At 47.5% G+C, this 12,453-nt stretch overlaps 3 protein-coding genes across 3 annotated transcripts in view; 2 read left to right on the top strand and 1 right to left on the bottom strand.

Moving 5' to 3' along the window:
* The window catches only part of ugdh (UDP-glucose 6-dehydrogenase), a 5,741-nt gene extending 3,836 nt beyond the window's left edge, over positions 1–1,905 (top strand). The window contains exons 8-12 of the mRNA XM_084454277.1: positions 247–377; positions 749–888; positions 1,024–1,115; positions 1,253–1,363; positions 1,458–1,905. Coding sequence (XP_084310403.1) covers positions 247–377; positions 749–888; positions 1,024–1,115; positions 1,253–1,363; positions 1,458–1,559 — 576 coding nt within the window. The 3' untranslated portion in view covers positions 1,560–1,905. The remainder of the gene's footprint in view (positions 1–246; positions 378–748; positions 889–1,023; positions 1,116–1,252; positions 1,364–1,457) is intronic.
* Positions 1,906–2,129: 224 nt separating this feature from the next.
* Positions 2,130–6,865, bottom strand: lias (lipoic acid synthetase). Its single transcript, XM_084454225.1, has 11 exons — positions 6,754–6,865; positions 6,039–6,214; positions 5,506–5,599; positions 5,245–5,325; positions 4,880–5,036; positions 4,524–4,581; positions 4,233–4,361; positions 3,509–3,654; positions 3,331–3,401; positions 3,056–3,167; positions 2,130–2,889 (listed from the first exon to the last, which is right to left on the bottom strand). Exons 1-11 carry the CDS (start codon positions 6,835–6,837, stop codon positions 2,837–2,839), a joined length of 1,161 nt encoding a protein of 386 aa, XP_084310351.1. The 5' UTR covers positions 6,838–6,865; the 3' UTR covers positions 2,130–2,836.
* A 273-nt stretch (positions 6,866–7,138) lies between these two features.
* Positions 7,139–11,506, top strand: rpl9 (ribosomal protein L9). The gene is made up of 8 exons (XM_084454367.1): positions 7,139–7,155; positions 7,910–7,956; positions 8,118–8,233; positions 8,592–8,687; positions 9,063–9,195; positions 9,346–9,426; positions 10,542–10,689; positions 11,346–11,506. Exons 2-7 carry the CDS (start codon positions 7,911–7,913, stop codon positions 10,646–10,648), a joined length of 579 nt encoding a protein of 192 aa, XP_084310493.1. The 5' UTR covers positions 7,139–7,155; position 7,910; the 3' UTR covers positions 10,649–10,689; positions 11,346–11,506.
* Positions 11,507–12,453: the final 947 nt, after the last annotated feature.

Genomic DNA, 12,453 nt, shown 5'->3' on the forward strand with positions numbered 1-12,453 from the left:
CCCAGCCCTCTTTCCCTTGATATCGCTCTTCTTTATACCTTCTCTCTCTCCTCCCTCCCTCCCTCCCTCCCTCTCTCTCTCCCTCCCTCTTTCCCTCCCTCTCTCTTCCCCCCCCCCCTCCCTCTCTCCCTCTCTCCCTCCCTCCCTCTCCCTCCCTCTCTCCCTCCCTCCCTCCCTCCCTCCCTCCCTCCCTCCCTCCCTCCCTCCCTCCCTCCCTCTCTCCCCCCCTCTCTCCCTCCCTACTAGGTGATTGATATGAATGAGTACCAGAGAAGGAGGTTCGCCTGCAGGATCATCGACTGTCTCTTCAACACCGTCACCGGCAAGAAGATCGCTCTGCTCGGCTTCTCCTTTAAAAAAGACACCGGAGACACCCGGTACGACCCCTGACCTTTCACTGCCGTCTCTCCCTCCCTCTCTCTTTCTTTTGCACTCATCTAATATTTGTGTGTCTGCTTAATAATTAACATGTTGGAGGTGTGTTTGTGTGTCCGTGTAAAGGGCAGTACTTCTTTCTCTTTGAACGCCTGGAGCACACACTCACACACACACACACACACACACACACACACACAGACACACACACACACACACAAACACACACACACAGACTCACTTTTCATCCACAGAATAAATGAATACTCATACCACAGCCTGCCCAGATAGGTTATAGATGATTGAAGTGTGTGTGTGTGTGTGTGTGTGCGTGTGTGTGTGTGTGTGTACGTACCTCTCCCCAACCCCACAGGGAGTCGTCCAGTATCTACATCTCTAAGTACCTGATGGATGAGGGAGCCAAGCTCCACATCTACGACCCCAAGGTCCCGAAGGAGCAGATCATTCTGGACCTTTCTCAGCCCCACATCTCTGAGCACAACCCTCACAGAGGTGTGTGTGTGTGTGTGTGTGTGTGTGTGTGTGTGTGCTGCCTATCCTCTCATTTCCTGTATGTGGAATGAGGCAGAGGCCGGTGAAACGCATCAGATTCAAAATGGCGTCTGTTTGTTGATGTGTTTTGTGCAGTGTCAGAACTGGTCACTGTGACGATGGACCCCTATGAGGCCTGCCAGGGTGCACACGCACTGGTCATCTGCACAGAGTGGGACATGTTCAAGGTAACACACACACACACACACACACAAGACCTACTCTGGTTGTTATATGCTGGATTGGTAATCTCGACAACCACTTAAAGCCATGTTACTCCCAAGATTGATAATCTGGATGGTCAATCCTCATCATGCCCCTGTAGGATCTGGACTATGAGAAGATCTACCACCAGATGCTGAAGCCAGCGTTCATATTTGATGGCCGTCGAGTGCTGGACCACCTCCACCATGACCTACAAAGCATAGGCTTCCAGGTGAGAGGACAGGGCTTACACACACACACACACACACACACACACACACACAGATGAATGAACAGAACAAAATGTCCTGTCCGTGTGTCTGCAGATTGAAACCATTGGTAAGAAGGTGACGTCCATGCGGATTCCCTACACCCCCTCTGCCAGCATCAGCCTTAACGAGCCCCCCGCCAAGAAGGCCAAAGTCTGAGAGAGTGACCCCCCCCCCGCCCTCACCCCCCTCCTCTAAAGCTCCTCTCAACTCCAGGCAACCACACACATTTCTGAGTATTTGTCCGACATCGGATCTCGGAGGGTGTTGTACCTGAGGGCGTGGCTTCTGACTGAGAATGACAAAGCGGTTTACTTTAGCTAGCTCTCGTCCTAAGTGGCCTCTTGCTACAGACCGCATTTAGTCTTTCGTGTCCTTTTGATTTCATGTTGATTCATAAAGAATGTTTACTTAACGGTTAAGCACAATGAATAATCATGTTTTTAAACTTTGTATACCACAGTGTTTCCACAGCACAGTGTTAGTTTTTTCCTCAGTGTCTATCCTCCTCTGCATACCAATCACTACAGATTATTGACTGAATAAAGTGGACCAATGGAAATTGGCGTGAGTCGCTTCTGTCTTCGCTGCTGCCCAGGCCGTTAGCCCTGGCTTCGGTCCGATGCGTTTTCTTGCAGCGTAGCGGCGTTCGTGCCTGTGCTGCTAAGTAGCCCCCTCAGCACTGTAGACACGAACACAAGACACGAACCCAGAAGACACCTTGCAGATTGACAAGTCATTTTAATTCTCTAAAAACACGAGTTGTTATACATTGTACACGACGCTCAGATGAACATAGTCCCATTGATAATTGGTTACACCTTTTTTGACTAAACTCAAAAAACATCTCTTCTAAAAAGTAGATCATTCATTTAACTTGATTCATCATATCATATATCAGTCATCACAGTAGTTTTACACTAGTTTGTCAACAGTCCCGGAGAAATGTTACAGCAAAGAGTTGTGTCTCTGAACATGATGGTGTAGAGTAGGTCATGTCTAATACCCAGAGACTTTCCTGGTTGATCTGGGAAAAACACCTGCCCGTAGTCGTGACTCCCTCCAAACTTTACATCACCGAGCACCTCAACTGTAACTCCATCCTGTCCCCCGCTTAAACGTTTCCCCACTCTGTCCCCCTGAACTGATGTTCCTATACTAAGGGTTACTGCGTAAATGTGCATGCGTGAATATGACGTGTTGTTGTTTCACACTGATTTTTTGTAGTATCTTGTCCTGTTTTCTGTAAAGTGTCGGGGTTTTGGAGATAGAGAGAGAAACAGAGGGATGAGGAGGAGGGAAATGGAGGGATGAGGAGGAGAGCTGGAGACTAGAGAGGTCATATAGAAGTGAAGGAGAGAGAGACTAGTGGACCACGGGAGGAAGGCGAGGGACACTGCTGCTTATTCCCCTGCTACTGTACTCCTACTGTACTGCTACTGTACTGCTTGCTTCCTCTTCTCCAACAGGTTCTTCAGGAAGAACTCACCTGAGAAGAGAGAGAGAGAGAGAGAGAGAGCGAAAGAATGAAGTGATTAAACGTGTACCTGATGCGAACCGAGCTGGTGAAGATAGTGTCAAGAGTTCAGTGTGTGTGTGTGTGTGTGTGTGAGTGTGAGTGTGTGTGTGTGAGAGTGTGTGTGTGTGTATCGTACCTGCTTTGTAGGAGGACCTCACCAGGGGGCCACTAGCGGTGTAGACGAAGCCCATCTCCTTCCCCACCGTCTCCCAGTGAGCAAACCTCTCAGGAGTCACGTACTCCTGCACCTACACACACACACACACACACACACACACACACACACCCAAGAATAACTTTATACGGTGCTACACACAAGTACCAGTCAAAATTTTGGACACACCATTCATTCTGAGAAGGTTCTCTGTGTGTGTGTGTGTGTGTGTGTGTGTGTGTGTGTGCGCACAATACCTTGAGGTGCCGTTTGGTGGGCTGCATGTATTGTCCCAGTGTCAGACAGTCAACTCCTGCCTCCCGTAGTTCTGAAACAACATCAGATTTGTCAACATAGCATAGTGATCACAGAAGCTTACACATTGTTGATAAATCAATACTTGGTGTGTGTGTGTGTGTGTGTGTGTGTGTGTACCAGTCATGGTGTTGTGTATCTGCTGGTCTGTCTCCCCCAGGCCCAGCATGATGGAGGTCTTAGTCAGCAAACTCGGCATGACGGCTTTGGCGTGCCTCAGAACGCTCAGTGATTGGTCGATGTTTGCTCTGGGGTCACGCACCTGCCTGGGGTCAAAGGTTAACATTATAATTTATGAAAAGATTATAATTCTTCCTATATCATATATCACTGTACTAATGGAGTGTTCAGCTGGATGTATAGTCATGCGTGGGCAGACAAAATGCTGGTCAATTTTGTTCAATACAGTAGCATAACATACATATAAAGGTGAGACTTGTCATTCAAATCAATAGGAAATATATTGTTGAAATGCATAGATTATTGTCACATATATATATATATATATTTTTTTTTTACACCAGTTAGGTTTCTGTATGAGATTATGTGAATAGAAACCATAGGGCTTAACGAGGAAACAGGCTTCCTTGTGCCACCTGCTGGCCAGCGTTGGTACCTACAGGCACCGTTACAGTCTGGGAAAATGCTTCTCACTGGCTAATACTGAGGAAGAGACAACACAGGGGCAGCAATAATCTGAAGAGGTTTGATCTCTCAAATGCAAACCCCACCCACCTGACACTACAGGCAGACACAAGCAAACGCTAAAGTCACTGAAAGGACTTCAAATAGTATTTGGACCCCCAGCAGGTCTGTTCTGGGGGGGTGCAGGTTCTGCCTCTACCTCTGCAGTTCCCGGACGGTCTCCACGTTGTGGGCGTAGACATCGAGTCCCGACCGGGCGACCTTCTCCACCGCCACCAGGTCACCACGGAAATCAGGGGTCAGACATTCCACCAGGATCTGAGAGTTCCTGAGCGGTGAAAACCAACGACAAGGATGGAATTCACGACCTGTGTTCCGGTTCCATTCTGAACCCAATACTCCCATAGGGATACTGAGGAGATCAGGAAATGGTATGGACTTCCTGGTCTCCTATTAATCTTGACAGATTGGTGTTGTTGTTGTTGTTTACCTCTCCTTCAGGTTGGACACAGTCTTGGCGATATGCTCCGCCCCTCCGTCAGCGATGTCTGCCCCAACCGGAAACAAAAACAACCAATCGTGAGCACATGTGGTCAGTCTCGTTCTTTGGACATTCTATTAGGAACTGGTCAAGCGTCCAGTGAATTTACTGCCACAACACTCCTCAAAGAAGCCTCTGCTAGCCACCGTTTCTGTCCAGAGAGGCTTGCCGGCGACCACATAAACATTTCTGGTAGTCTCCTCACACCACCTCTGTCCTCTGGGCGACTGCTCATTAGCACCCACTCAGTCTGCGCACGGGGGGGGTCGTTTTGGGACACGGGGCGGCGCCGCCCGACCACCTACCGTCTCTGTCCACGGAGGTGAGCACCACGTAGTCCAGGCCCCAGGCGGCGATGGCCTTGGCCGTGTTGTGGGGCTCGTCGGGGTCCAGAGGGGGGGGCCGGCGGGCCGTCTTCACCGAGCAGAACCGACACCCCCGCGTACACGTGTCTCCCATCAGCTACGGGAAGGGGGGGGGGGGGGGGGGGGAGAGAGAGAGAGAGAGAGAATCTCAAGTGAGTCTCAAGTTAGTTAGTGAGTCTCAAGTAAAGTCCTCTACCTGGGGCCATAACCTTGAATTTGAGTTGTGACTGCTTCTAATATATACGCCCTAGACCTCGTGAACTGGAGCCGGGGGCGGGGCTGCAGGCGTGGCAGGACTCACTCACCATGATGGTGGCTGTGGCGGTGGCGTACTCTCCACCTCCCCAGCACTCCCCTATGTTAGGACACCTGGCCTCCTCACACACCTGGGGAGAACACACACACACACACACACAGATCAGAGACAGTGACATGTAATGTTAACGCACACAGGTGATGGAGGAATCCTTCAAGCTGAACAGGTTGACTTGCAACTCACAGACTGCATCACACACACACGCACACACACACACACACACACACACACACACACACACACTACTCACGGTGTGCAGGTTGAGGTCCCTCAGTGTGTTCTTCAGTTTATTGTAATTCTTCCCAATAGGGATCTCCGTCTTCAGCCATGGGGGCAGCCTTAGCCTACCCACACACAACAGCCAGCATTGCTAAGTCACTTTATTCATAACGCCAAAGTTACAAAGACACACACTTTTGAACGTACTGCAACACATTGTAGCAGTCGGTTACGCAATGATCCGTTTTGGAGTTGATCTTTGACTCGATCAGTTGTTCCCTCTGGCAAAGGAGATAAGCGCGCAGCTCAAGTCCACACTGATACCTACTTAGCTGGAACTACAGATGAAAACTAGCCTTCTTGGCTAATTCTGGTACATTTGTTAATGTACACTGTCGATACCAAATAAATAATAAACAAACAAACAAACAATACTTACTGTGAGCTATGCTCACCCCAGCACCTTGAGAGCTGCTCAGTGGACTGAAGCTAGTCACTTGCTTCCACTTCAGTTAAAACACCATAGTCATGAGGTTTTGTTTCGAGCGCTAGACTAATACCCACCTCTCCCCTTTCTGTCTCTTCAGGCTGCCCCTGTACTCCTCCCATTTGCTCTTCTCTGACAGGTCGCCCGAGATGAAGTCCTGTAGATCTGGTCCTTCATCACCCAACAACTCCTTCTTTCTGTTAGTCAGTGTCGCAGGCGACTTGGCAGCTGTTGTCAACCCACTAGCATATACCTAGAGCAAAGGAACAGTCATGTCCAAACCAATGCCAGGCCGCTCAAGAGTGGGAGTAAGCAGAGTTAGTAGCTAAGTTAACAGTTTAGCTACACTGGCGAGCAAGATATTACATTACATTACATTACAGTCATTTAGCAGACGCTTTTATCCAAAGCGACTAACAATAATTGCATTTAACGTAGGAAGAGCCTACTGTACTACTACTTGCCAGAACTCACAAGTGCATCTTCTTTCTAAAACAAGTGACTAAGAGCATAATCTAGTGCTGAAGGCAAAGTGTCAGATATGAGTTGTCATCTCACATCGAATCAGACATAACAACATGCGTAACGTTAAGACAGATGGTTTCCCTGATATTGTTGTCTTTTTTGGTAGGATAAACCTCACTCTCTGCGACCTCGGTTGCTCCATGAACTAACTCAAGGCCCGTGACATAATCGAGCTACTTATATTAGCCATGCTTGCTAGCAGGTAAACATTGAACTAGAGACTATTCTAGTGATCGCATGATAATTACAGTGAGAGGATGTACGTACGTGTGGGTTGCATTTAGGGTTTAGCCATAGGTGATTGCAGGAGAAACGACTCGCTGCAAAATAACTCTGTTTTACCAACGCCATGATACCAGCAAACCAACTAGCAGGATTGTGCCTTTGACTTTAGTTACATCATCATCTGTTCGTGATTACTTTGGTCTGATAGAAGAATGGACAACATTTAGCTCTGGGATGATATCCAAAATGACATAACCGTAGTATTGCTCTAAATCTGATTCACATTTGTCCAAGTGTGTGGTCAAAGTGGCCGAAAACGTCTTTTTATCCTAATATATATCGTCATTCATCTATTACTGTCTGAAAAGCGTGATGACGTAAGCGCGTAAGGCTACAATTGCGTGCTGACGTCCTTCCTTCCCCCTTTCCTCTACTACCGGCGAGGTAAGAATCCATGGATGAAATTGTTGTCTATCAAAATCCAAGTCCATCTTAGTTTCTCCTTGTTGCACATCCAAAACTCTGATATCACGAAGTACGTAATGTCAACATACGTTTTAAGCGATTTGCATTAAACCCGAAAACTATCCAGATGACTGAGTTATAAGGTTGTTTTCCTACCGATACCCTGACTCCTAGGCCACGGTCCTCATCATGGACACAACTGGCCACGCGAATAGTATTTAAATCCAATTACGCGTTCAGTCTTAATGGGTATAAATGGCTCTGTCTTATGAAGTTGTAGGGGAATTACAGACGTATACATTGGCTCAATTAGTTACCTAGTTCACCAGTTGCTAGCTTGTTGGCTAGCTATAGTTAGCAATGCGTTGCTGTCAGACGTACTTTACCAAGCTGGCCTGCTTTATCAATGGGGCTAGTTGACCATTTAATAATCTGGTTAGTTGACGAGATGCATGCATGTCGTTTTTGACCCAGAGCTGTCCAGTGTCCACTTTGCGTGGACCTGTTGTGGATGCTACCAGTTATTTAGCTAGCTATTGTGATTGTAGGATTTGAGTGGTGTCCTTCTCAAGTCGTGTAATCTGGGATAGTTGTGTGTAAACACTTCTGAAAGACGCATTAGACATTGACAGTAAGAATTACTAAGTTCACGATCATGTACACAGCTACTGTCTTTCCATGCTGTCTGTGCCCTGCCTGACCACATAGCTAACTCTCCCCCCCCCCCTTGCAGAATGAAGACCATTCTCAGTAACCAGACTGTCGACATCCCCGACAATGGTAAGACGATCAACATGATCTGCTTAAAAAAAAGGTTCACAAATAAACAATTCACTGTTTTATATCAAGGCCTGGGTGAAACGGTAGACATGCTCTGAGCTGGATGACTTCTCCCATGCTTGTTTCACCTCATCCCGTGTGTTGTGGTCTCTCTGGTGCAGTCGAGGTGAGGCTGAAGGGGCGGACGGTGATCGTCAAGGGGCCCCGGGGGACACTCCGCAGGGAGTTCAACCACATCAACCTGGAGCTCAGTTTGCTGGGCAAGAAACAGAAGAAGGTATGTGATGGAGGGTGCACCTAGGGGGGCCTCGCACCGTTTGGTACATGGCGTCGCATTCAAGTATATACTGATGTTGCACAAAGATGAAATATCTGGATTTAACAAGCGTGCATGACATGGGTCTTCACTTCCAGACAATCGACTCGTATGTCCGATTGTACACACGGAGTAGTTTCAGAATGTTTTTTTTAACAGCTATGTTTTGAATAGAGGCAGCTTGATTGAGTTACAGTGGAACAAGTGCAGACTGATTAGCGGATGGATGCGTGGGCGATGGGGGGGGCGGGGGTCAAGGGTCGGTGTGGTGAACGAAAGGTGAGTGCTGTAAATAAACCCGGCTTCCTGTTCTTCTCAGCTCCGTGTGGACAAGTGGTGGGGCAACAGGAAGGAGCTGGCCACGGTGCGCACCATCTGCAGCCACGTCCAGAACATGATCAAGGGGGTCACCATGGTGAGTGGCTGCCCACCCCTGCGTGTGTGTGCTTGTTTGGCCGCTATCTGCCAATTTGATCTTGTTCTGTTGGTTGTCCTCTGTATTTTCGGAAAAGTATGAAAGGGAATCATTTCAGTGATTTATTTTTCTGTGATACTTTGCTTGATAATATCCCTTTACATTACATCCTTGGAGTGGTCATTTGTCGAAGTTAAACTGCCTTATTGACCACTTGCGCTGTCTGTAGTAGCTCAGAGCTGCATTGAGGCATTTCATTGTGATGACTGCTCAGATTGGTAGACCCAAGCTGCTGTGGTCATGCATTTCTGGTCATTTTTTTCTGTATTTAATATCCCCTTCATTGCTTCCCCTCTCTCTCTCTCTCTCCTCCAGGGTTTCCGCTACAAGATGCGTTCTGTGTACGCCCATTTCCCCATCAACGTTGTGATGCAGGAGACCGGAACCCTGGTGGAGATCAGGAACTTCCTGGGAGAGAAGTACATCCGCCGCGTCCGCATGAGGCCAGGTGAGCGGCTGCTGCTGGTGGGAAGGGCTCAGGGAGGGCGGGTCAGGCTCTTGGGGTTTGTAGTTCTAGAACAAAACCTATCATTTTGAGACATCATGAATAACTCATTTTGAACTGAAAATGTAATCCCTTTCCCCCCCGATATCCCAGGTGTGGCCTGCACAGTGTCCCAAGCCCAGAAAGATGAGCTGGTCCTGGAGGGTAACGACATTGAGCTGGTGTCAAACTCAGGTGAGGCTCCACACCACTCCTCCCTTCAGCTCTCTCTCTCTTTCTCTCTCTCTGCAGGACCCACTCCATCCTTTCACTCTCCCTCCCTCCCCACACACTAGAGGATCTGTACGTCAGGGTCCTCGTCGGTTTCACTCTTAGCTTAGGGCCCTACAGCTAATATCTCTCTCGCTCCACAAATGACAGGCTCTTTACATTTCTCCCCTATGATGTCATGCCCTTGCGCTTATTTTAAGATGCGTTGTTTGAATCCGTCAATGTTAATTACCTGCGATTCAAACACGACACACTCCCTTACAAATGACCTCCCTGTCCAGGAACTGCTTATCTGTACCTTCTACTGGGAATGTCCCTCGTTTTGGTCTGAGGTTTTGCTTAATTTTCACATCAAACCAACTAGTCGAGCCAACGCTGAAATACCTCGTAACCAGGATATCCTTCCTTCAGCATGTGATTTAACCAGGCCATGCTCATGTCAGAGAGCCCCCCCCCCCCTGTGTGCCACCTGGACATTATTTGATCAGCAGATGCATGATGTCCACGTATGCACGTTATTCTAGAGTACTCTAATCCTGTAGTCCCCAAGTCTTGTCAGTGTCCCCCACACACATACACACACACACACCAGTAGATGGACCCTCCCACTCCTCACTGCTCCCAGAGATGGAACAGAACACTGGCGATGGAACAGAATACATCCGTTTCATTCCTGTTCCGTCTCTGAAAGCTCCGTCTCCCATTGAATTTCCTCCCCGTCCATATCACCCATGTCCTCTGTTGTCCCTCCTGTCCCTCAGAATCCTGTTTACCATGTGAACCCTGGTTTACCATGACCCCCGTTTCCTCCCCCTCCCTGCCCTCTGTTCTCTCTCTCCTTCCCCTCTTCATCTTTCTATGCAAGCTGTTTTTGCTCTCTACCTTTCTTTGTACCCGTCCATCATCACCCCATCTCACTTCTCCTGCCCCCGCCCCATGCTTCACCCGTGCCTCTTCCCTTCACCAACCCCTCTCTCCTCCACCAGTCTGTCAGTCGTCTCCACAACTACCTTCTTCCTCCTCTAACCATTGAACCCTAACCTCCCTCTTTCCCTGTGACCGTTTGCTCTCTCTTCCAGCGGCCCTGATCCAACAGGCCACCACAGTCAAAAATAAGGATATCAGAAAGTTCTTGGACGGTATTTACGTGTCTGAGAAGGGAACGGTAGAGCAAGAGGATCAGTAAAAAAAACAGCTCGTACCGCTTCTCCTGCTACACCTTTAGAGGTACGTTTCTGTCCGCTTTGTATGTTCTATGTTCCATTTGGCGTTGTGGTGACGTGTCATGGAGATGCAACGTTTTTGTCATGGCAGTTTATTTAAAAAAATACAAAAATAATCACGGCTTCCTTGTCCTTTCACACCAGGGGGGTTATTTTTCTTTTTGTTCATAGTCCCACAATGCAAGGTGGTTTGCTTTTATTTGACAAGCTTGGAAACTGAGGACTTATACTGTATTTAGAGCCAGACCATTTCAGCCAACCCATTTATTAAAGCTATTCATGCGGTATCATAACGCTTATTTATGCGTGTGCACATCGACCCATGTCTACGCTATGTCATCGCATGCATTTTTGGCTCTTGTAAATCTAATGCCAAAATGTCATACTAACCACAGCATGCCTCTGTAGTGTTGACTTTTTGATCCTAGTTAAAACTGAGAAAATGTAGTCCAAAATACTGCTACCGAAAGTTATACTCGCCTGTGCTAGTGCTATAACAAAAAAGTTCAGTGCAAGTCCAGTGAAGTAAGACTTCCCCTGATTATCACGACGACCACCCTTTATGGTAACGTTAAATACTGTCACCCTTCACCACGGTGCTGTTGGAGCAGAGCGATTACCCTCGTCTCACCCTCCTCTCTCTCTCCCTCATCCATCCAGCGGCCCTCATCCAGCAGGCCACCACCGTGAAGAAGAAGGACAGCAGGAAGTTCCTGGACGGCATCTACGTCAGCGAGAAGACCACTGTGGTGGACCAGTCCAATGATTAAATGTCTTGTCTGGAGATCTTGACCAATAAAATCCCCCCCTTTTTCAAAGACTCCCACAGCTATGGCTATCAGGTTCTTATGGTGACTGACGATGATTGCGTCTTGCATATGGTTGATCTATTGTCTTCTGTAGGAGCCGATGTTTGGCAGGCTGTCAGTGCTTAAAGGAGTAGTAAAGGGAAAATGCATGTTTATCCCTGTTTTAAGGTTATGTAAAACCCTACAGGATTCATACTTTGAGGCAAACTTGATGTCAGAACACCAACGGACACCAATTACCGCCTCGGTGAGCTTCTTGTCTTTGAAATTGAGAGTTTAACTTTTTTTTTTTTTTTAATGATTTGGCACGGTGCCCACCCACATCCATTGTATGACCAAAACAGTGGTAGAGCAATTATCAGACTTTCTCAAAAGTGCTAGTTTTGTCAACGTTTTGATCTGAACCATTGTATATGATCATACGTAACCTTAAAACAGGGCTAAACATGCATTTTCCCTTTACTACTCCTTTAATTCTAATTTGAGTGTTTAAAGTGGATAATAGTGCTAGTCATCTGTTGGGACGTGTTTAATGGCTTAGTGATGCAGTGGGTTATGAATGCAACGGTCTCTGTCCAGCATAAGCTGCTTCTGCTGCAATTATGGCTTATGACTGACATTAACAGTGGTAATGTAGTAGCCCTACATAGAATGTCAACTAAGAAAATGTCATGTATATTTAAAAACTAAGTATACATTTTGTATTGGGAGAACCAGGCCCAGGTCACCTTGTGACCTTTAGGTCACTAAGTTTCCATCAAAGGCATTCATCAGTTAGAGACGGTGACCTCATGCTGGGACAGTTTTGAATGGCGAGTGGACATGGGACGTCACTGACAAGTCCTTGTGGAAACTCACTTTACAAAGATTTAGAGGAATCAGTAAATTCAACACTGTACTTAACAGAACCCCCATACCGGCCAGTAGTGCACTCAAAATATTAATACAACAAAATGTTG

This window comes from Borostomias antarcticus, assembly GCF_949987555.1.
Source record: "Borostomias antarcticus genome assembly, chromosome: 20".
NCBI classification, from domain to species: Eukaryota; Metazoa; Chordata; class Actinopteri; order Stomiiformes; family Stomiidae; genus Borostomias; species Borostomias antarcticus.

Bases quoted from the DNA above. Each gene is read 5' to 3' on its own strand.
- lias (XM_084454225.1), bottom strand. From the start codon at position 6,837: ATGGCGTTGGTAAAACAGAGTTATTTTGCAGCGAGTCGTTTCTCCTGC. The intron at 5,600-6,038 runs GTGGGTATTAGT...GTGTGTGGGTAG, and splicing joins AAGAGACAGAAAGGGGAGAG to GCTAAGGCTGCCCCCATGGC. The intron at 4,362-4,523 runs GTAAACAACAAC...TTCACCGCTCAG, and splicing joins GTGTCCAACCTGAAGGAGAG to GAACTCTCAGATCCTGGTGG.
- rpl9 (XM_084454367.1), top strand. From the start codon at position 7,911: ATGAAGACCATTCTCAGTAACCAGACTGTCGACATCCCCGACAATG. The intron at 7,957-8,117 runs GTAAGACGATCA...TCTCTGGTGCAG, and splicing joins TGTCGACATCCCCGACAATG to TCGAGGTGAGGCTGAAGGGG. The intron at 9,196-9,345 runs GTGAGCGGCTGC...CCGATATCCCAG, and splicing joins CCGCGTCCGCATGAGGCCAG to GTGTGGCCTGCACAGTGTCC.